General features: G+C 29.2%; 1 protein-coding gene across 7 annotated transcripts in view; it reads left to right on the top strand.

Moving 5' to 3' along the window:
• Positions 1-27,037, top strand: part of LOC113560630 (tyrosine-protein phosphatase Lar) — a 151,901-nt gene that overhangs the window by 75,927 nt on the left and 48,937 nt on the right. For all 7 annotated transcript variants that reach the window (XM_026966621.1, XM_026966624.1, XM_026966623.1 and 4 more), the window contains one exon: positions 13,616-13,813. In XM_026966621.1, the coding sequence (XP_026822422.1) occupies positions 13,616-13,813 (198 nt within the window). The remainder of the gene's footprint in view (positions 1-13,615; positions 13,814-27,037) is intronic.

The raw sequence follows: 27,037 nt of genomic DNA, 5'->3' as shown, positions 1-27,037 counted from the left end.
AAATATAATATAATGTTGTTGGAAAATTGAAAAATATCCATTAATTTAAATTTACAATAGAATTTAATTTTAAATTGAATAATTTATTCAAGTGTGTTCAAGAGCATAATCATCACTAAGTGTATATTATGTACTTAATAGTAAGAACTTCATCTAAGCTTCACCCGTTTTATTTTAGATAGGTATTTTTCTTTTCTAAATCAAAACGACACTAATTATTTAATACGAATATATATAAGCATTGTGACACGTCTATTTCTGTAATTTGGAGTGTTTAGACTCTTATTCGATTCTTTATTGAAGTATAACTTTAATGTGTTAGGTCGACCTATCTCTAGAGTATTCCTCTTCTCCTGGATTAGGAAGTGGTTGGTAAACGATTTTAGGTTAAGGCCGTCGGGTGACGAGGACTGCTGAACTCAATTTAGTTAATACCGAAATAGGATTACGTCAAAATTCAACATCGACTGCTGTTGTATATACACAATCTGATGCTGGTTTATATGTAGATTCCCGAGTGAGTAAGTCATATGTGTATAGTGGTAGCAGGCTTTTGTTTCAACTACCGTAAGCCGCCTTTGCGATGCATGTGGAACTTCCTATATATATAACATTATATATCCTATTATTGGCCTTCGTGTCATCCCAGCTGCATGTTGGTGCACTCTCTTCCCCTTTTCTGTTCATCTAAATTGTTGTCGATGCCTTGTCCCCTACACACAACTTTATTATAATGGCCTATGTTTAATAACCAAGTCCCAGTGGTTTTTGTGTCGGTCAATCGATATATTTAGATACACGAGTATGTCATATTTCCTGTATTTGTCATGATCAAATTGAAAAATTCTTGACATCTTATTTTATTTATTTCATTTTTTTTTTTATTCAAAATGAATTAATAATATACCTATTATTGTTAATAGTGCTCATATACTTTTGAACGAATAGTTTAAAATTACAATTTATTTCTCATATTCTCAACATATCGATTTTATATTAAACATTATTTTTAAACTATAAGATTGTGTATGTTACACAACTGATGATCAAATATTTAGTTATTCATATTAGGTAATAATACCAAAAATCAATAACTGCCATCCAAATGTGATTTGTAATTTATTGATTTTTTTGCTTATTTATATTGATATTGTTATTTTATATTTTGTGATTATGGATAATACATTTATTTTTTTTAAATCAGTATTTTTGAATGTCTTGTCTATAAAAATTAATTTGTGAAAACAAAATGTTATTTCTAATATTTTATTTATTATAATTATTGTTTTTGTTTTATAAAGAAATTATTTATAGGGGTTTTTCCATGTATTGATATTGTCTTGTTTATATTTGAATGATATTCAGCGGATGCATTTAATATTATTTATTGCCGTTTTTGGTTTAAATTTCTAGTTTAATTATGATATAGTAATTCCTAATTAATTGTCGAGTAGTTGAAAACTGATATGTTTATTGCAGCAATAGTTAGCGAAACACGTCTAACACCATGATTTTAATTACCACTTTAGACTTGTAATATGATATAACTAAACATAGGCTAGTAAATTATTACTTTCTTAAATACTGTCAGAGGTTCGAAAATAACCATTATTATTAAAACGTTTTAGTTTTTAAATAATACGTATTATTTCACTTTTTGTTTATGATAATTATTTTAAATTCGTCACACTTAAAATGGTTATTGTTATTCTTGAATGTTATTTTTTTAACGCTGAACACATTTTTTTTACTTTATCAATATACATATAATATATAGTACATTATAAATGTATATATATATATATATATATATGTAATACCTGAGCTATTGTTTATGCGATTCATGTTATTGTTTAAGGTGGTCTTTTCTTTACCCTGTTATTTTTTCCCATCATCTTTATCATTATTATCATCATCATAATCATGAGTCCAATAGAGAGAAAGGAGAGAAGGGTCTCTAGCATTGCTACCACAAGAAAGCTATTAACGTTTTGTTGTTGTTGGCCAGGCGTGTTGTTCTTCTTGCCGGGGTATACATTCTCCGTGGCAATAAAGGGCGTGTCCCGAACGCGAGATTTAACACCTACTCCGTAGTGTTTCGTAAGAGATGAAGGAAGAAGGGGTCCAGCTTTATTAATATTTACAACAGTGCCCCTTTGCCGCCGTGTTGGGAGAGAAAGCGCCTTCGGGGGTGTTGTCCCGTTACACCACCCACCGTTTCTATGTCGGCGGTGGCAGGAGGATTACCGTTAGGACAAAAGGTGCCGCCGCTACGTCTTGCGATTTATCATCGTTGCGACCTTTGCTGCACCAAAGATAAAACTCTTAATCGCCCTACGATTTTTCCTCGTTTTCTGCTCCCATTGCATTTGCCTTTCCTCCGACCGAAACGTTTATATAATAATGTCTGAATGAACGAGGCAACCTGTCACAAGACTGATTATTCATTTTTTTTCATCCCTTGTGAATCAGTTTACACGAGTTTGAAGCATGATTCTGTCATTTTTAACTGAAGGAAACGTTTGAGCGTGCAACGAATATTTCAAATCATTTGTTTTATTGCCGTCGTCAGACATTTATTCGTCCGTTATTCCTTTTTTTTTCATTTTGTTTTTCATACCTGTTCTGAAGTGAACAAAAATGTATTGGTAATTCTACCTACCTGTAGTAAAGTTTCCATGTGTAAATATATATAATATGGATGTTTGCTTTTTATAGTCCGTACAATTTTTCATAGCACTACCAAATATTCACTTGTGTTATATATATATATTTGTATCTACGCCTGTACCGTATGGTTCCCTGGTGTGATACTACACACACACACACACACACACACACACATATATATATATATAGCATGTATAGAAAAGGATAGAAAAGGCAAGTATCAACCGGTAGTACTCGTGTTGTTTGTTTTCCACTTATTTGTATTTTTTTTAGTGTTACTCGTAGGTAAAAGTCGAATCGAGAATTCGTTCTCATAAAATGGTGCACGATTGTATTAACATTTTTACTAGGAAAAAATAAACGGAAAGTACTAATATAACTATCGGACAGTTGGAGTAAAGTGAAATGTTCTAAGCTGAAACTGAGATCTGTCCAATCTATTTCGGGATTATTGTTATGTGTGCGCGCTAGTGTTTCCATATTGTATTTTTTTTATACTTTATTTTTAGTTTCCAAAAATTTCCAGTAAACGCGGAACGACATTTTGGTCTATTTAATATCAAGAAACTGCATATTGAACTCAACTGTTAGTTTACTGACTATACTTTAATAAGTTATATACATACCTGAAATTAAAATAAATTTGCATAATTTGCAGATCACTTAATAACTTGTAACTGATATCTATTTTTCAAAACCATTTTAATCATATAATGTGAATATAAGTAAATATTACACTTCTTATCGTTTAATTAAATAGTAATAAACATAATATCTAATAATTGTCAACTTCAGGTATTATTTTTATGTAAAGGTATTATATATACATATGATGTGTACATGTATCAATTATAAATAAATATTATTTTTACTGTATATTTTACAGCTTAAATGAATAAAATTAAATTGATTATCCAATATTTTAAGTTGGTATTAAAAAATATAACTTCTGCTTAGTAAAATTATATTATTAGTCAAGAATACATTTTTCGATCAAGAAATTCTACGAGATTCTTTAAAAAAAAGTTGTTTATTTATTTTTAAGTAAGTAATTTTAAAAGTTTATTATATAATGTCTTACTAGTATAACTTTCAAGTTTTCAGTCGTTAGGATTCGGGACAAGTTAGGTACATTTAATAGATTAGAGTTTATAAATATATATATAACAAACTTAGAAAATATATAAAAGTACATATAATGAAATTTAATTTTATTATTTAAGTGAATCGTGAATAAATGAATTCATCACGTATTCGTGTTCTGGTATTTTATTTACAATACGCTTAATTAAAACATTAAAATATATTAATAAATATAGTTAAACTATATATTTATCAGTCATAGTATTTATAAATTATATATTTTTGTATATTTTTTTAACTATAGTTTACATAGATTATATGAGGATAATGTATTATAGATATATCAGTATTTCTATTTTTTTTTGTTTACTAAATAAATAATAATAAATGATGAGAACTAACTGGTTAAATTGGGATCATTTACACTATTATCAATATCGTGGGTTGTTTTTAATATTGTTATATAACCGATTTCAGGTGACAAGACATAAATCCTAAAATTTTGTAAATATTATCTGTTTAATTTTTTTTTATGTTCATATTGTTTTTTCTGTTTACTAATAAATCATGACTTTAATCGTTATAGCAATTTTGACCGCGTTGTTATTCATTAACTGATGGACTATATATATATTATTTTTAAATTGTTTTTTTTTTACCGCCAAGGGAAGAGGATAACGACGTTAACGTTAGCAGCTATCCCAAAATATTAATCAATGTTAGGGTGAACAAATTGCTGTCGGAGATTTTTTACACATTAACTGCCACTCGTTCCCAACTAGATTTATTAGCATTGTCTATTAGGAACAGAATAAAACATTTTTGTTAACACAGTACTTGATATGTAACAGTTGTTGTAAATTATCAAATCGTGTTTGTTTTTCCAATGACAGAATTGTTTTAATCTCAATAACTTGATATACTAGTAAATTATATGGACAATTATCGTGATTTTTTTTTTTTTTTTGTATACTTTTAGGTTTATACTTAATACTATCTTCGTTTAAAATTCAGAATAGAAAAAAGTTATTTACAAGTAAATGTTAACACAAATAAACTCAACTAATGTATCTACTTGATATAGTTTTAAATTCAGGAGAAATTAAAAAAAAATGTATAAAAAAAATATTAAATTATATCGTAAACATAGCTAAAATTCAAATTGTTTTATTAAAGTATTAACTGAAAAACTTTAAAATTCCTATAGTAATATTTTCTTCTACTAATATCTCTATACCGTCCTCAATCTTGTTCCAAAAACTGTTACTAAAATCTTTTAGAAATGATGCACAAGCTCCATTCAACCACCTTGCTACCGTGAAACATTAACGACAAAACCTTTTGTTTCGAACTTTGCGACTACACTCGATGTACAGAAGTTAAAGAAAACTTTGTATATTCAAAAGACGCCGATGCTACAGACCATTGTTTCTAAGGGTCTGGAAAATGTCTTCTAATTTGTACGTATTTTTTCTCCTTCTACTCTCTCTTTCTCACTATTTAATGACGTTTTACATCGAGTGCATCATCAGCGCTATAAGAGACACCAAAAATAATTATTTTTGTTTGTCACATTTTTTTGTATACCAATTTCAAATTATCAAGTCACATATCTATGTATACACATTTAACATGCTTACCCTGTAACTTATTATCGTTTAAATTTTCGATAATTTTTTTTATTTCCTTACTTTATCTCATTCAAAGTTTTACAAAGTTTTATAATTTTTATATTGTACCTCAAGTAATAAAATAATGCCTAATCTCAAATATAATTAATCTATATTTATATAAATCCTATAATAAACTAATTAATTATTTCTAATAGTGAACATTGAACGAAAAAATTTTTAACATTTCCAAAAAATTTAAGATTTGTGTGATTCCAATAAAATATTGGTTTAATTTTTTTTCATTCTTATAAGCGTGTTCACTTTTTATGAATCAAAAACTGAATGTGTATGATTTTAATATTCCAAAAACATATTATGATAACTAATATTTAAAATATAAATTATAATTGTACTATGTTTTGTACATTATACCTATGTATAATATTTATAAACTATTATGTAATTTATATTTAAGTGAGATGACATGTTGTTAATCAGATATTTTAATTACAATTATTATATAACGCAAGCTGTATGTGTGTATTAAGTTATTCTTTTTTAAAATTTATAATACATGAATTGATTAAAAATCGTCATATTTAAAGTAAATGATTAATCTGCAGGTATAAAGTATATTATACATTTAAATATAGTTATTTCTTTTAGTTTTCTTTTTTTAATAATTGGTTGTTAAAAATGTATTATTCATCACCAAGAATAATTTTAATAATATCATAATATGCTAAGTTTGGATAACTATCTTGTATAATTAAAATTAAACATTATGATATTGTTCACTACAAGTTATATAATTTGCTTGGTAATAACAGTATAATTACTAATTGTGAATCTCTCCGAACTATTTCGCTCATTATCTTAAATCGATTTTACTTTAAATTAGATATTCAATACAATACTCAATTCAGTACATTTTTTTTTTTTTTTTTTTTTTTTTTGATATTGTAAGTTGATATTGAAATAAACTCTTATAGCTGGTAAATATGATGGTGGTATGTTATTGTCATAAACATTAATAATACTTGTCTTAACGTATGCGTTAGTCAATAAAGGAAAGATATTGTATACAGTTACTTATAAATTGTAATTTCTTGTAATACAGTTGTATACACTTACAAGTGATGTTAGCATAATAATTATTTTTATCGACTCCTTTTGTGGATGAAATGTTTTAATTAAAATTAATTAATTTTAAATTAAAACTTAGTTAATTTATGTCATGCTATATTGTAGATTTACTGTCACTTGGGATTTTTGAAAGCTGCCTTGTCAAATTTCAATAATTATTTCGCTATGCCTGAAAACACATACAGATGCTTACAATTCACGGCTCGACCTCGCCTCTGGCATTTTAAGCACCGCAAAGAGATGGTGTGATGAAGGGGGGTGTTCGAGCCGTGTCATGAGGAAGGGTTTAAACGAAGCTAAGGGAGGGGAAGGACACCATGTGGCATGTTTATTATTATTGTAGTGGGGTGTAGGCAAAAAGTTAAGCCGCTTTTTCCATTAACGGGACTCTGCCGCCGGCACCTGCTAAACAACATAAAGGAAACTCTATCTAATATTATATTCGTCTACTATCACACGGTTTTATACATAGGGAAGGTGAGAAATGCATCTATTTATTCGGTCAGATAAATGTTTTTCGCGTCAATTTTACCATCCAAAAATAAATATATTTATAAAATATATATTTTTTTTATTAGACCAATAAATTTTCGATGCTTATCGTCCTTATTTTTTGTACGACCCCTATTGGCTAAAAAATATATATAATAATAATAATAATAATACTAATAATAAAACAGCAATAATAATAAATGGGTATATACATACACACACATTCACTCACTCACTGACGGCCATCGCATATAGAGGGAAACCTATTAAATTCGGTTCGTATAATATACGTGTATTATTTTTACGTGCTCTGGAAAAATAAGGTTCGCGCGGAATTATTATTAATATATTTTTTTTAAGTGCCATTCCACCTCCCTCTCGCCGTGCGTCGAACGTTTACCCAAAAACCATTAAATCGTGTGCTGCGAATACATTCTGAGGTACTGTTATTACGCTACATATTTCACACGGTGCTGGCTAGATACCGATCTGAGTCCATAAAAATAAGATATTATTAATATCGTTGGCCCGTTATTAAAACAAAAAAGGCCCTGTCCGAGTTTACGGAAATTTTGTGAATTTATTATATGTTGTTCCGGGAGGGTGGTTTATTATTATTATTATTGCTCTAATGAAACCATTCTATGTAAAAATTGTTAAACAATTATTTACAAGTAGTACCTTTCTTTATTAATTATTTTCAATAAATGATTCACTCTTTGAAATATTCTTTATCTACATCAAGAATTTATATGTATACTTTTTTTATTTACCTTGAGTATGTTTAATTGCTAAGTACTAACTATAAATTGTATGACAAGTTAAACTTTCTGTTTGTTTGTATTTGATGAATTTATAGCACAAATATGTGTAATAATAGTGCAATATTGATCAGGTTATCATTGTAAATTTATTCCATACAACTGTTGATCGCGGTATATACACGTTAAATGTACAATACATCATTATGATTACTTATAAAGCATTCAATCTATTTCACGTATAAACGTTCTTTAATATTTATGTTGAGAAAGCTGAAAATTTAAAGACTGCAATTAATCGTAGCAGTTGGCACAAAGATGACTATTTAGAAATCGGGTAACGAAAAACATTACGATAGAAGAATAGGTACACCTACCTACTGATGAATAATATGTTTCGTTATGGTATGTAGAGACTCCGTTAAATATCCATCTTCTGCATTTCTCATTGTGCATGTGCAAATGTTATTTATGATAGGTAAATCCGGATGGACAGCTTAAATTTATCTTTTGCCTGAGTCTTCTTGGAATGACTTATTATGGTGTTATTAACGCAGACAGACAGTAATCAAAGGATGTGTTAGTGTTGTGTGTATAGTTTGGGAGAGGGATGAATATGAGAAGGAAAGGAAAGAAGAAAAAAAAGGTTAAGATTTTCTATCTTTATACCGTTTTTTCTCCGCCCGACTGTGTGACAAGTCCCATTTAGATACAGGCTCGCGAATATAACAAGGGATAGGACAAATAAAGCACCCAGAACACTACAGGGCCGGGATAAGGGGAAGGGTGACAAGTCTATTACACGAGCCCTGGATAAACGCATTAGATGCGTATGTCCGTCCGCCCTCTCACGACTGTTCCAATGTTCGTCTAATGCTGCGCCATTCGACCCGAAATAAAACCGAAGCGTCAGGTGGAAATAAAGAACAACATACATCGTGTAATCCATCACCGTTACGACGATACCTAATGCTTAAAAATGTCCAAACCGACTCAAGTCAGTTGAGTCTATATTCATTATTTATCATAAAGGTTTCTTGTAAGAGTAGTATATTACACAGTACATAATAAATATAACCTATAAACACATATGTGCGTATACCTATTATTGTTAATATGAAATATTTAAATACTATATATATATGCATATAAATTCAACATCATTTTTATTTTACACTATTTAGCCGAATGAGAGATCTATGTATTATGTATTTTCCTTCAAAACATGTGATAAAAATAAAAATAAAAGTTTTATATTAAAATTAAAATTAAAACAAAATATATAAATTAAACCATTTGTTTAATTGACTTTTTTAAGTACATATATTATATACAGATATACTCAATTATTACAACCATTACTGAAAATTATTTAAATATAAATTGTACGTGTTATACATTCAATTAAAACATAAATCTACCACAGCTGTTTAGATAACTGTAAATAAATTTCAATGATTATGTTAGTTTTTAGAATTTCCTTAAAATGCTTTTATCTTTAATGGTCATTTCTTTAAACTCAAGACGAAAATATTGATGCAAGCTCGATTTTAAAACATAGTATACATTTTTTTTCTACATTAACATTTAATATGGAACAAAGTAGTATATAAATATAGCGTATAGCTAATATTTTAATTCTACATTTTATTATTGTATTATGACTATAATAATACTGATTAATTATAAGTATCTTAATTTTCGTAAATTAATGTTGTTTACTTTAAAACCATTATTAAGATACACTTACACGATTCTCTCGGAAAGTTTAATTGAGTTAAACGTGTGTGTGCATTTTAATAATTATTTTGTACATGATTTAATTAATTGAATGTTGTTTATATATGCGACAAACATTTCTGGTACCGTATCACCACTTAAATATAATATTCTATGCAAACAAACTTTTTTTGAAAGTAACGGTAGTGATGAGATCTTATTGAAATACATCATTCGAGGCTGTTTACAAACAGATGAGCTGCTATAGAGCACTTTGGTATAATTCAATAAGGGTCTTTTTAGACTATATAGTGTATCTTGAAAATATAGACCCCTTATGCATAATATTTTCTTAGAAAATGCTTTTACAAATTAGCACATCTAACAAACGTATATTTACATTATCTTAAAACTAACTATTGTTTTAAAAAATAATTTTTACCAAATTTACTAAACATATTTTATATTGTATAGATGCTTATAAAGTTTTTATTAATAATTATACACTATACATATACTACGCATTTGCATATTTTTCTAGATATTTTGTATACTCGGTTTTATAAGATAGGTATTACATATGTTAAAGTTACTTATTAAACTTAATATTCTAATATATTTGTATTTTCATATTTTAATTGTTTATTGTTGCTTATATCTTAAGTAGAATTTGTAACCTATAAATAGGCACCTTATGTTATAAATAATTGAATATTCTATACTCTTAAATCATAGGGTTTGTTCCATTTTATCATTATTGAGGTATTCTATATCGAGAAATGGAAAAATATAAAACACTCTTTATTCATTCTGCTGTGCTTTTCCACACTGGTTTTCCAAAATAAGTTGAGGGAATGTTCCATGAATATAGCAAAGGATTCTCGTTTATTAAAATATAAAATCGTCACCAAAGAATAGGATAACAACACGAGGTGGGTAAACTTCTCCTCCTACCTATCCAGAATAAGGGGCATGAGGATTTAATAACGTTATGCGGCCTGAGAATAAAAGAGGTACGCGTTGGGGAACAAAGCGCAATATCCCAAGACCTTTGCACATCTGCTGTCAGACGCCAAGAGAGATGACTTTTTTATATTTGCCACAACCTGGATCGTTATTAAAAGAGCGGACAAGCCAAGCTGGTCTTATATATAAATAATTATTTGTTAGCGCGCCCACAGCGTCGCCTTTGACCGATTTTGAAATGAACCACCTGAGCCCAATCGATGCGGCTTCTTCTTCTCGTATTTGTTATGAGAAATGTTGTAAAGTTATCATATTGGACATATTCTTATAAAAAATAAAACTAAAAGGGCTGTCAATTTTTTGAAATTATAATACATTCCATTTTAATGCTATATTTTTTTAAAAAATAATTTAAGATAGACGTATGTATTATTATCACACTAAATATTAATAATATCTTAATAATTATATTTATTTAAGTTGATTTTTATCGCTACAATAATCGTAGGTATTTAAGTTTAATTAAATTTAAAATAATTGTTATGCGGTATAATTTTAATTAAAATTAAATTAGATACTTTTTAAAATACTTAAGTAGCCTCAAACTTCAGTCTAATAAGAGAATGTAAAAATAATCATTTCCAGTTCTTGTTTCTCCTTCGTCAGGGATACTAAAATAATAATAAATAATAGTTATTATATGTTAATTATTTGTATTATAGAAATTTATATAAATTTTAAATTGTATTGCTTAATATACGATAGTGGCCACGAGTATAATGGTTTAGTAAATCTGTGGCCATCAGTTGATCAAAAAAAAAAAAATTTTAATACCTACCTTAATAACATATTATATGATTAGTGGCAAAAATAAAACGTAAATATTATAATTTATTTTACAGGAAATGAAGAACTATAAAAACATACTGACGCATTTTCAATTATTAAACTATGATATTATATAGTACTATATAGTGTATAAGAAAAGTAGAAATGTCTACATATAAATTATATTATCTATATTTAATATTTATGTATATATTATGGCTACTTATAAGTTATAACATTTTATTCACATTAAAATATATATTAAAAAATGACGGCATTACAAACGTTTTAAAAGGTGACTAATGAAAGTTTTTTCTACTTTAAATAAAGGTATTATTCAATTATATTTTATTGAATGATTTAGAATTTAATATTTAGATTTAATAAAAAATCGTTTTTTTTTTTTTGTTTGTTTGATGTATTTTACAGTGATAAAATTAAATAATAATTCGTATCTTGAATTTTAACTGGTGTATAACAATATTTTGTCGAGGACTCATTGAAACACATTGTTCATGTAAATAGAATAAAAATAAATATTGTTACTTTGTAACTTTTGTTGTATTGTACATTGTTATGGATTTCTACAATTTATGAAATAGGCACTCAATTTATATGACATTGAATTATTAGAATTACATTAATTTTTGTAGTAATTATTTTCTTATTTTTACATTTTAAAGTTCTAAAAATATTAAGCTTACTTATTTATTTATTTATTCTATAACATTCTGTAATTTTTATGAGAAAATAAGTTTGATTTTCTTAACGTCAATGTACTTTATATAGTATGTTATATTTGATTTGATTTATTAATGAAAAATTTCTAACTAAATTAAATTTGTTTGTGATTATTTCTATGTATGTATGTATGTATGTATGTATGTATGTATGTATGTATGTATGTATATATACATTAACTCGTTTATTATATTATTGACTTTTTCATGTATTTTATGAAAATATAAATTTAAAAATCAATATCATTGAAACACATTGATAAATTAATATTTTTATTACTCTTTAAAATTACCTCGTGTCACGATTATTATGTTTTTATAACGTTCTTACCGTGTTGTATACACCTTATGATTTAATTTAATTGCTACATAATAATATTTACAGTCAAAAAGTTATATACGTAAATTTTAATTCGTCATAAACTCAAAAGGTAATAAAAATAAATGAACAGTATAAAAGTATAATAGTTTATAACATTGTATTAAAAATTAAAATTGAGGCAGTCGAATAATGAAAATATTTAATTTAAAAAAATACTTATATTTATTAATTACAAATGTCAATATTATTGTTTGTTCAGGAAAATTAATTTAAACGTTCTTGACAGTTGAAGTTTTTCTTATTTTAACGTTCATATCTTTACCAATGGTTCCCATGGGTTTCAGGATTAGCAACAATAATAATGAAAATATAATAAACCGTAATTAACAAGTAGGGTCGGTCCAGCTGATAAACAGACATGTCCCCAGGGTGCTTTGGCGTTGTCTTAATTAAATTTATTAGCCCACGAGAAAGTAGAAGGTATATTCACACAGTAACCGCAGTTCAAGTTTCATAGTAATTCTTGAAATATATATTGAAGAGGAATAATAAGAATAATAAAATAAAATAAAATTAGTTGCAATAGTTTGCTGGAGCTGTAGATAAAAACACACGCGCGCGCACACATACACACACACACACACACACACATATATATATATATATGTGAGCGTACACGTATAGGTACAAAATTAATAGATAACGAAAGTTTTGATACGTTTCTATGCACCGATTGTCGCACTATTAGGGCCAGTGTAGGCATGTAGCATATATATTTTAGGTCATGTTTATTATTGTGAATTATAATATTATACTAACCGCACGCACGCACATGCATGTTTGACATGTCCTTTCCACAGTAATTAACAGCTAGAGTCCCCTCATGATTAAGTATGACACTGTCGAGCCAAGTTCACGGGGCACACACACTCACCGCCCACTGTATACACTTTGTCTGTGGGATGAGTTTATGAAACTTTCTCTTCTCTGTACATATTTCCGTTCGTCTAGGGCGTCGACATTGTTAAGCAAATATTTGTTTCGGAGATACACGTTCGACGGCTGCATGGTTGATACAGCGAGAATATTTACCACGCCACCGCAGGCATATACGTTACTGTGTTTTCCTACTTTATATATACGTATGTGTGTGCGTGTGTATACGACCACTTGTTGCAGCATGTTTCCGCGTCGCCTATGATAGCGGAACTAAACGATAAAAAATGTTATCTCGTCTTATTTTTATTTATCCTATATTTTTACTTTTTTTTTCAGAAAAAGATTTGCCCGTCGGTTTTCCGGTGATTACCGAGGGCCCGGGAACTCACAAATCTATTGAAGTGGGCCATAACGCTGTGTTGCAATGCACCGCCACTGGTACTCCGCAGCCAGCCATCTATTGGCTTCGAGATAGTATGCGACTGGACTTGGACACAAACCCGAGATACTCGATTCTCGACAAAGGATTTCCAGGTATGCATCTTGTATATTATAGTATAAAGTCAGTTTACTGCAAACGAGGATTTTTTGTCTTGCGTTCGAAACATCCTCTCTTGGGACCTTTGACTTAAGCAAACGACCACGTTGATCGTAAAGTTTCTCTGGGATATAAGTTTTATTGGTCAAAAGGTGTGACATTATAGCTTTTCAAACCTTCACACTTGTAAACTACCTTCTAATTTTTACTAAGAACTATACATATAGCTATAAATATCTATAGAGACTTTGGTTATATACTTGTACCGTGTAGTTGGTAATCTAGGGTGTTTCAAATAAGCTTTATAGAAAATACACCGTTTTATATAATATATTTTTATACATACTAATCAACTACATAATACATGTTCACGCTATTGAATAATTATTGTTTATGTTCAAATAAAACATTGACCCATCGATTTAATATTATTTAAATCAAAATCGATAAATTATAAATATTTTACAAAAACTATCATATTATGTATGTACTAAGTATACCTATAGTTAAACACCTATTTAATTATCATGGATAAACACAGCTATAATACAAGACGAGTTTTAATGTTGAGTTCAGTCAATTACAGTTTTTTACTCAAAACTATGTTTTTTAAAGTTCAACTATAGTTTTTCTTGTATAATTTCACATATATTTTATGACATTCATTTTGTATATATAGTATGTACACTGTTTTCATTGTACATACTATATATACTATTATACTATTCAAATTAAATAGTGTATTTAACTTGCAATAAAATAAAATCGTTACATATAAGTACTCGGACTTCCAACATACGTGATGTGTGTAAAATAATGCGTGTTTGCACAAAAATTATGCTGAGTCACAGGAATAGTTAAAATGTATGTAAACAATTAATAATTTTGTTAATATTTTAACTAAAAATGTTGAAAGCCTAACAGACTTATATTTAGTGATTATGCTAAAAATAACAAGAAATATAATAATAATGTTACAATGTTGTTAAAAATTTAATGTTATGATACTCACTAAATACAGTACTAGCAATAATTATATTATTGATCTAAAAAATAAGTAAGATAATTTTGTTTATTGTCAAAATGTGATTATTATTTTTATATATATAATTAATAAACCATTCAACTTTAAATACTTATTATGTATTCGTCTCATTATCTTTTTTTAATTTTACATAGAAAAATATTACTATGTAAGTTGCATGTTTAACTAAGCATGATTATCTTAATATATATCATATTCATTTGCTGAATTGATGAATTAACTACCAAAATTAAATATTTTAAATGAACGTTACGATTAATATCAGTTATACAGTTACTTGTTTCGCTGAAATTCGCAGACCATGTAACTCAATTATTTCGAGTAGTAAATCATAAGAAAGTTGGAACCTTATCGAGGAGTTGAAACACCAACAAACTTCGTTTAGTTTCTTAAGACTTTTCGTAAGTAAACCGTTCAAAGTTGTTAATTTCGTGAACACTAATAAATATTGTTATAGTTCTTATTATAGCAATATGTTCAAATATAATTTAATTTCTGCATCTCTACTGTATTGTGTTGTATTCATTATCCATTTAATTGTTAATTGAATATTTTTAACTAAAACCTACTAACACTTTTAAATAACTACATCCGTTATATTCACAATATTATAAAGTAAAATTTAACGATTCATATAACATAAAAAGATAATCTGATAAGGTTCGTCGCGGTGGCATAGCTTAGATTGTTTTTGGAAATACTGTATTACAATTTCCAAATATCGTGGCGGCTAGTTGTAAGACGATAAAAAGCCGTTAATCATAGAAGAGCTGACCTATGAATAATAATTAATGATGAATAGGAAGATTTGTGAACATTTAAAGTGGCAATAATAATCGATTTATATGTTAACTGCAACATATACAAAATCGCCAGAGTTGATATTTTTATCAATACGACAATACATTTACTTAAAAAAGTAAAAAGACGTAATTTTATCGATAAACTTAGAAATTTAAGTCTTTGGCCTACCACAGGAACGACAAAAAAATCCTTAAAGCATAATATAATTTTATTAAAAATAAAAATGTAAAAAAAGTATTTTTAATAAAAAAAAAAAACATAGTATAATGTTAATATATTTACTTAATTTCATCTATATTACTTTAAGTATTCATTAGGTATTCATTTAGATATATTCTGAAGTATAAACTAAGAGTAATAAAAAAGTTAAGCAAGGATATGATGAATTGTGATTATAAATGTATGTCCATAGTTCTCAAGCTACACAATCACTTAAGTAAACAAATATTTATATTTTTGTTTATTATAATATTACGTGTAACTTTATTTTTTAAAAGCTATACAGAGTTTAATAATATCATAACAACAATAAAAAACTTCTTCAGCTTTATGAAAAAATAAATTTTACATGTAAAATTATATATATTTATTTTTTATAAAAGACTATTATCCATAACCTAATAAACTTCTTTTATTGTGAAAAATTGTAACTTTGGTATTATTATTATTATCGTCTTGACTTTATAGTTATCAACGAAATAAACATGCAACTTTTAGAATGTTATTTTATTAAATCCATAGTTTGAAAACTTAATTAAAAATTAGAAAATTTTTATTTGTTAGAAAATAATATCTCATCTCTGGCTTGTTAGGTTTTAAAAATTAAATATATTTGCTTAAATAAGATAATTATTCACATAAGTATTTTAAAATACATAATAGTATAAATAATACAGTTAAAAACATATTTTATTTTTATCGATTTAATATAATATGTATAGTTAGTCTTGAATAACACACATTAATATTTTCAGAATTTTATAATTTATTCGTTAGCTGTACTAAATTTAATATTAATATTAATTTTTATACTTAACATAATGCTACTGTTTTTTTTATGATTCCTCAAAGTTCTTGTGATCTAGTTGTTTGAATATTCAGGTGATTAATTCACACCGCGTATTATCTGGATCCAGTACATCCTACCGTGCAGGATTTGCAACACAAAAGGTTCACAGTTGTCTTTTTTTTCAAATCCTTTAAACCATTTAACGGCCATCGCATAATAGCAGTAAAAATAACAGACTACCGCTGGTTCGCGGATTTTCACTAAACAAACAGTTATAATGCGATATGCAAATCAACTCTGGAGACAGGCTGTAAACAATTTTTCTCTTTTTTCTTTTTCACGCTGATTGAGAAAAAAATACAAACACTTCTTGACCGTTACTGGTGTGTTTTATTTTACAGTTGCGTCGAAGACAAAATTGCATTAAAACGTGTACATAATGTGCTCCGTGTACGAAATTACAGGCACGCAACCGATTGTTGTGGGGGAAGTCTCGACTTAGAAAAGTTTATAATGAAAACGCGTCAAGGTAGAGAGACCTTTGTGTTAATGATTCTATTCAGGGTCGCGTGCGAAGCAGTAATTTTTTTACTAAAAAAAAAAATAAATAAATGAAAAGGGGGAAAGAAAAGAATCAGCAACAGAAATGGATAATAATAATCTATTGGAATGACCTGAGATGTAAAATGCACGTGTTCAGACGTGTTGCATCAGAAAAAAAATAAACTTTTAGAGTCTTTTGAGAGACTTATGTGAAAGAACTTTTTAAGTATGACGCGTAGCCGTTAAAGGTGAAAAAATCGTCGATGTAGGGTTTAACGGCCAAAACTTTGACATTTTAACGCGCATAGCAAAATATGTTTTCCGCGAATATGCAAAGAGACGTTAACATGTACCTTTCGGTTGGGTAAACATAATATTATGAGAAAGAAAAGTTATACAGACTTACGTTTTTTTCTAAAAAATGATTAACCACAATAAATAAAAAAGAAGGGTATACATGTAGACATTTGAATTATGTATGTTTTACAAATATCAAAGTATTTACAATATAGTATTATTCATTTTATAATATTTATTGTTAATTAATATTCTTAAAGACAATTGTGTTTATTTACCTACATGTACTAACGCTAATTAAATGTTATTAAAAACTATTTTAAAGTTTTATTTTATTGTAGTATAATCTTTAATTATATTATAACAACTGCAATTGTTTATGACTATAATATTCCTGAATACTATAAATCTTTACGATTATACATTTCAATAATTTATTTGCGAATAAATAATTATTTTAGGTCTTAAAATCGTATTATAGGTAATTAATAAAGGTTTATTATAAATGGATATTATTTTTATATCGTTCATAAAAAATATAGTTATTATTTTTAAGTTTATATTTTACTTACAATTATAATAAAAAAAATGTTGTATTGATAAATAAATAAAACTGGAGTACATTAACAAGTTAATTTTATTTATTAATCAAAGTGTAGGTAAAAAATTAAAATTCATTTAATCATCGAAATATATCCTCCTGTATAATTTATAATAATCACTATAAATGTAATCATAACATGCAATCTTCTCTATTATTGTACTAATATTTATCATAAATACGCACACTAAATGTAGACAATGTTTTTATTTTTATTTTGTATTAAAAACACATTTTTATACATGAAAACTACATAATAGAAGTACAGTGTTTTAAAAAGATCAAAACCTTATTTGAATTTTAAGTTCAATTTTAACATTTTCACATTGCATGTTTTGTATTTTTTTTACATTTGTGATCATCATTACGCAAGTCACGTAAGAAAAATGCTAGTGTTTAATTAGAACTTTTAAAACTAGTATTTTTAATTTAATTAGAGCTTTACATGTTTCCATAATATTAACTTATAGCTAAATAAAATTATCTAGTAGGTACACAATTTTTTAATGATTTAATACGAATAATATTATTAATATTTTATACACAAGAGTTAAGATACTTTTTAACCATTATTATTATTATTATCATCATAATTTTTTTTTTTTTTTTTAATTTGCCTAGCCTTTTAATTTTACAATACTTAGAAAAATAATGACAACTGAGTATTAATAAATTCAAAAATATTATCGATAAAACGAGTATTTGAATATACCAACAAGCCCTGTAGCTTTTGACCTGAATAGTGATAAAATATTGCTCAATTTAGATCCAGGCAACCGGTGACTTTTCTCTTATAACAATGGAGTTCTCTTTCATTTGGCAATGGGGATATAGTAGCAGTAGAGGTGTATATATGAACATTATTAATTGCCCTGCTATTATTGTGTCATTGTGGTGTTGGTGGTGGTGGTGGTGGGATGGGAGCTACTGAACCTTATTAACGGCATTAAATTAAACGGCATAACAGCGAGTAAACAAAAACAGTAAACGTATAGTTTTCTCTATATCCAAAGACAAGTATTATGTTGGTTTTATTATACTTTTTTTAATTCATAAACATCTTAACATTGTGTTTGTGCAAATCTAGTTAAGAAGAATATAAAAGAAGTCCATACGTATACCTATGTTTTATAACAATATGTATGATACACTTTTTTGTCAAAACCCATCTAATAATGTTTTTATAAGAATGTAAAAAAATGCTTGTTGTCAATCGTCAGAAAGTATATATTTTTTCCCTTGGCGTCTAATTTAACTGTTGCACTTAAAAGCTTAGTGTGTAGAAAACTTATCGACCGCGATGACAACGTGATTTTAAGAAGTTTAGAAAGTCTCCTCGCAGAAATAATAGTCCTGATACTTTGATTTATCGATAGTCAGATAGAAAATAAATAAATAAATATTAAATTAATTTTGTCAAACCAGCAATTAAATAAGAAAATGCTAAACAACGAACATATATTTTGTTGAATTTCTTCAAATGTATAAATTAAATCGCGGCTCATATTATTTTAATAAAAACCAATAAAATAATTCATTTTTATGACCAACATCATTGTGTTTTTTCGATAATTGTATAGAGTGTAGACGAAAAAAATTATTGAACCTAACGTTTGCGGATTTTATATATATATATATCAACTATAATTATTTGTGCAATGTGAACAACCGCTACGGATATATAATTGGAATGGCTCGTTTTTTGAGTTAATATGTGTATAATATATATTTATATGTGTGTGTGTGTGTGTGTGTGTGTGTGTGTATTATGCGTATATATGCATATAAATTTAATGACTGTATACGCTACGCTGTACCGTCGTTAAAAGCGGACGTCGTCGTCGTAGTCGACGACGGCGACGGTGCTGTTGCAGTATAACGGTAGCAGCAGCGGCAGCCAGCCAAGGCGTGCCGCTGCGGTATATCGTTTTAAGCCCAATGAAATACGGCGGAAATTTTAATAAACGACACCTTTCCCTAGCTCGTGGTTCGGTTTAAATCGGTGGAGTGGTGTAGGGTACGGTTTAGACGGTTTTAACGTAATTAAATCTGGCCGCCCCGGCTCGAGCGAAAACAAACGGCTCGTCACACGGAGCTAAAGGCCTTGTTAATAATTTAATACCCTTTAATACGAAATCGTGTGACGTGCACTCTCTCTTACTGCAGTATACCCCGCTGCCTTAAAACAGTACATAAGAGGGTGAGAGAGGATATTTTTTGGGCGGAGGCGACGGATACGCGCGCACAAAAGCGACGCATGACGGGGGTAGCGGTAGAACGGTGTATGTATCGTAGTATTCGTTTTCTTTAGCCATTCTTATACCATAGCTCTACTCAGTACTCGACTGTCTGTGTGGGACACATACGGCTGCGGTGGGTGGGTGTAAGGTGGCACGTCAAGAGACCAATACAACGGGTGCAATTGGTGGTAAGATAGTATTTATTCTTTATTTCGTATACTCGCCATTAAAATCGCATTTGTTTACTGTATTTACTATTATTATATATACGAGGAGTTTTTAATACAATAAAAGACTTGCAGAATACTTCCGGTATCCGTATAGTAACCTGCTGCATGTTGTAGTGGCCTAGAATATGCTACCAGTTAACGATTTTGCATAATTCGTTTTTTATATATTATACAAGCCGAATCCGAGACACGTAGTGCTCGTAGTAGTCATATATCACATTGCTCGAGTGTTTCCCTTTCATTCAACCATTATCTACCAACAACCCAAACATATTTTGAAGAAAATTCGTTTTCCATCGTCGCCAAACGAATTAAAATAGTTTAATTCTTTCTGTTTCCGCCACCGGAGCTATATTTATTGTTCAGCACAACGAAAACTGCAATGTGCTGCTGCTGTTATTGTAAAGACCGCGCAATGCGGACAGATTTCCATTTCCCGTTCACTCCTTAGAGAACGGGTAGAGTTTTTATTTAGTTTCATGCTATTATATCGTATTTGTTATTAATTGTCGAACGGTTTATTATGTTTGATACTATATATCTGTATACAGTGAGATTCATACATCTTTAAATCGATACCGTCTAAACATTTTATGGAAACCTATTAATCTTGTATAAGTATGGAAATTTTCAATTTTCGAATCCTTTTGTTTTTATTATGATTTGTATTTTCTTTCATCATGGCATTTACAAACACAACAAGAAATTTCGATAACAAAAAAAGACACATTTGTACCTTTTCCATAAACATATTTCTTGTTTCTTTAGTGCACTGTACGGAAAAAAAACAATAAGAACACAATATCGAATTGTGTTCATACTTGTGAAATAACAAAAGTCATACGACAAACATACTTTTTCTGAAACTTTTGTTTCTATTTATACTGTACAGTACTTTACAATCACACAGTAAGTGGGCGTGTGTACGAGTGTGCTTGGGTATGCGCTCATACATTCATAAACCATAGAAGAATATTATTAATATTAAAAAAACTGAATTTCGTTTTATATAACAAAACTTTACTACCCACCTATATTATAGTATAAATATGTACAACTCTTTTTCTACAGATAACGGAAATTTATATTATAATAATATATAGAATATCATGGCGTTGCTGCAGATTATCTAGACGGTAATATACAATTATTATTTGCTCTACGTAACGAAACTACCAATTCAACAAATCTATGTAATATAATCGTACGTTTGCTAGAAATATATAGAATATACACAATATATATATATAGATCGTTTAAAATTGTGGTTTTGGTGACTGGATATGATCTTGTCATACTGCGGCTGTTCTGTGGTGATAATTAAAACGTCCTGGCAACGTTATATATATATAGAAAAAGTGCGTGAGAAATACCGCAAACTCGACCTTAAACGATCCTCTAAACGAATTCTGATGATAACTCGCAGCGACGAAAATTCCAGCGCACTCAAATTCAATATTAAAAACGCATGTGGCTCACCCGGTTTGGATATAACAACAACGGCGGCACCCCTTTCTTATGCTTTTATATACATACGTATATAGTACGGCGGCCTGTCTGTCGTTTTACCCGCCGCTGCAGCCGTTAGTTTAAACCCCTAGGATTTTTGCTCCGGACTTGTCGGATCGTTGGTAGGGGGTGTGCCGTTGCAAAGGCGGTCGTATATCATATACGCGAGTTTATTAATATCGGCTTCTTCGTCGGAGTGTACTGTGCGTGCGCGCACATGTGCCAGACTACCGGCGGCGGGTGTATATGTGTGTGTGTGAGTGTAGAGCAGGACAAACGTCAGTGAATTACGGCGGTCGAAAAACGTTTACGGCTTTGCCAAGGAGAGAAAGCATCTTTGTTTTTTTCCCCTTTTCTCTCCTCTTCGGGTACCAGGTGACACACACACGCACACACGCACATATATATTATATACTCGTCGTAGTTTCTCACCGTTCCCCGGGGGATCCTAAAAGTATATGTTTCTCTTCTTTCCGCCGGTAGTGCTTTTTTATATATAGGTATATATATGTTATATTCGAGCACATTTTACGAAAGATATTAGAGAGAGATGAGACGGCCTTAAATATATATATATATATATATATATATACAGTCGCCGTTCATTCCATTATATTGTTGTCGCGCATTCTCCAGGCCCGGAGAACAAAAAAAGAACGACATTACGCCATCTACGTTTACACGCTCCGACACGCAATGATTTGTCAACGTCCGGAAGCGAAAAACACGGGCGAACCGCCACCGTTACGCTCGCGAGCATGTGTGTTGGCTGGTGCAGAATATAATATATATATACTCACACGTGTCCAAATCCATTACGCCGTATATAGGAAACCCAACCCACCCGCGTCTCACCACTGTGACGCGCCGGCGATGAGCTTATCAGACTAGGATTTTTCTTCTAGTTTTTCATTTCGTTGGTCTGGCGCAATGCAATTTCTTAATAAAACAGATATTTGCCACCGCAACAACATGGTATAAGAGATAAACATATATAATATATGGACGGATGGTATATATGTATATAATAATAATGTACGCTGCGAGTTTTGCATATGATATATATTGCATGTGGGAGGAGACGCGCGAAACCAAAAGTTATCGGACCGAATGTAAACAGCCTGTGATCGCTAAACAACAAGTATTCAAAGTCGTGTGCTTTGTTTGTTATCGATGTAGTAGAACGGTATAGTTCCCTCGGCGAGGGTGGTCGGGCTGCGAGGATGCGATTGTGAGAGGAAAAGGAAAAGAGAATTTTCGAGTGGGGTTAGACGAAATCGGAGATGAAATGTGCGTTCGAATAGGAGGTGTTATCAACTAGGTATCCCCGAACCCCGCTTGTAAATCAAAATACATATTATATACGTGTACATTATATTATATATATTGTTCGCACTGTTTGTCACGCACACGCACGGCACGCGTATGTGTGTACTTACTTATCGTATAAAATATAAATACGTCGTCGCAAACATAATATATATATATATATATATATAAATATATGTATATTGTCACTGCCATGTCATATAGAAGCTTTTAGCTTCGCCGTATGTGCAATCGCAGCATCATTTGACATTATTCCTATCTCTATGTCTTGTGCCTTTAGACCTCTGTCCAAACGTGTCCCTACCGTCTATATGCTATGTACGATACGTTTGCACAAACGACTATGACAACGACAACGATGGTGGTTGACACGATTCATATTTCGATAAAATTGTGTATAGTACCATTGTTGTTTCGTTTCAGATTTGTTCCTAAAATCGAGCGACTGTTGAATATATATATATATATAATATATTGTCTAAATTAAAATATAAAAATGATAATCTTTTCTTGTTAAACTGGTAACACGAATTACATCCCCGACTGAACATTTGTATTTATTTTTCAGTAATTGTTGATACGATCATAATATTTTTACTAACTTTAATTTGTTATTAAATAAATATTTACGTATATTATTTATTTTAGAATTATACATCTAAAATAATATGATTGTAGATTTTGTAAAGCAGCAAATAGTGCACCGGTTCAGTTACTGCAAGAATAATATAAGTTTATTTCTTGTACATTGAATGTAGACATTGTGTTGTTACAACGATTAAATCGTACGCCCGCGAGCTCATATAAACGTTTAATCTTATTATATATAATATACAGGTATAGTGTATACTATGAAATTGACGCTAATTTTTGTCACTTTTAAAACTTTTAATCGCTATTAATACACACACGAGCAGTCACAATAAATATAAATATATATGTTTGTTGAACGTTAAACCGCTAAATAAGTGCTTAATACGCTTCGTTTGTGTGGTGTCCTACTACTACTACTACTACTACTACTACTACTACTACTACTACTACTACTACTACTACTACTACTACTACTACTACTATAACTACTACTGCTACTGCTGCTGCTCGGGTAGTTAAGGAAACATATAATTTTACGTGATGTACATATAATATTACTGTAACAACCCAGATATCTGTGTAATTAAAACAGAAAACTATGTATGGCTTAGTGCGGTACCATACATAATATTTATGTTTTCTTTATTATATATATATTTTATTAATTGTATTAAATCAAAGTAGTTTATCTTTGCTCTACTATACTTACATTTAGTATAAATATATTTACCATGTTTACCGTATTTATTTTAAATTTATTTTTCATAGTAAAACGTAACTATAAGTTTAAGTATAACTTTACACATGACTTATCACATATGGTAATATATTGCAATTTTGGTATTGATGTTAATATTTAAAAAGTTTAAACATAAAATAAAATTAAACCACTATATTTTTCAATTATTTTAAGTATATCAAAAGTTTGACTCGTCACAAAGCGAAAATTCTGTCTCGTTGGTTATAAATCTTTATGAACCATCCTATACAACTAATACGGTACAAATACATTACAAAACATATACATCTGCTAAACAAACGAAATTAAAATAATTTAATGTTAAACTTATTGATTAACTATTAGATGGGAGAAAAACTAATGACGCATAAAGTTACACCAAAGAAGCTAAGCTAACTTAATCGTTAAAGTTGTTTCATTAATAAATGAATATTTTAAATGATCAACATTGTCGATTACTGAAAGATTTGTGAGTAGTCTTGTCTTAATACTATATACTGACTTGGTTTGGAATGTTTGAATTGCAGGCTAGATCCTGAGAAAATATTGAAGGGTAGGTTAATGCACATAGTTCAGTCAAAAATGTGATTTAAAAAAAAAATACATTTTGGTGGACCGTTTTTGTCAAATCCGATCCGGATAATTACCCGCGTAATGTACATGTTACGTGATTATTCATAAATATAATAACCTATAGCGTGTAGAAGCATATTTATTTTTACATTAAGTTACATTATACTTAACTTACATTAAACTAGGTATGATTTAATGATTTTATTGGCAAAAGGATAAATTATAATACTTAATTTGAACGATATTATCAACATAAAGTATTTACTTTTTAGTTTTCTGCTATTCTATAATACTAATTTTACTGTAAAATTAAACCTACACATAATACTTTCCAAATTATCATAAAGATTTATTCGTAGGTATTTTCTTAAGTATAGTATCAATATGAATAAAACTATTTAAATACTAACAACAAGATTTAAATTACTTTGATGTCTTCTAGTTGAAAACACATCAACATAGTGAATGCAGACTAAAGTTTCTTTAATATAAAAGTAATATGAAAAGCTTAAAATTGTCATACGCTTTGTAAAATACTATAAAACAATGGTTTTCTTTTTATATGAAAAAAAAATCCCGTTTGAAGACCGTGGAACTACCGAGACCCTGCTTGCGCGTGTAGATGTGTAATATATAATAATAGGTAAAATGGATGAATAAAATATGGGTATTTTCCGCTTATTAATATAAAGACGCTTCCCATCAAGATATTAAAAAACAAACCCTTATTTTTACCTTCTAACGCGCCTGACCTTTATTTTATGTACACTTTTCTGCTTGAAAAAAAAATAATAAATATAAAACCAGTGTATAATACAAAAGCATTTCACACCGAAGAGAGCTATAGTTGATGGGGTAGGTGCTGTATCTACGTGAAATATGTGCGCTATGGGTTTCAGAACGGAGAGAAAATAATACGAGAAAAGAAAAAGAGAAGCGAAACGAAAACCCGCGTAGTACGTGTCGAAATGTCACGTATGATTCTCGTTAAGAAGACGTTTTCAGACTTCACCGTACCAGTCGAGGTTTGACCCTTTGACTCCGACTCCTATGCTCCATGACGATGTATTATATACGAGTTCTTAGATAAGTGAAGAACGAGAGTAGTGTTGGGGGAAAAAAAAATTACAGATTTTTTTCAACCAACATCATAAACCGAAAATGTCTCGGTGCTGTTTATACTGAAGTGCTACGCACTGACGACTTAATACGAATTATATCTGTATAATGTATACGTATATATGTATACAAGTTTTCCTAGATAATTTCTTATTATTGTGTTCGTCTTCGTTCACATCCGCCCCGTGACCTTATTAACTCTAAAATATTGATAAGTACATAATTAATATATATATACCACATACCTGACTATTTAGAATATGGAATATATCGCGAAAAGCATAGAGTGAAACACTACCTCATACACTGTTCACCCACATGTCGTGTAACACTACAGAAAACATTTTATGTTTTCGTTAGCTTGTTTTTCTCTTTGTACTATAACATTTATGTATATATAATATATACACGTAAATACGGTGATGACATTCTCGGATGATGATATCCTCGCGAGACGATTGTTTTTCAATTTCAATTCGCGGAGAAGGCGGAGCTGCAGCAATACAAAACTATCGAAACTCTAGTACTGTCGCGTAGTCGCTTTTAACGTAATGTCTAAACTTTTCCGATAGCTTATTAAACTTTTCA

Source organism: Rhopalosiphum maidis, chromosome 4, assembly GCF_003676215.2.
Source record: "Rhopalosiphum maidis isolate BTI-1 chromosome 4, ASM367621v3, whole genome shotgun sequence".
NCBI lineage: Eukaryota > Metazoa > Arthropoda > Insecta > Hemiptera > Aphididae > Rhopalosiphum > Rhopalosiphum maidis.
Note: the sequence above shows the minus strand (reverse complement) of the source record. Positions and strands in the feature narration are given on the sequence as shown.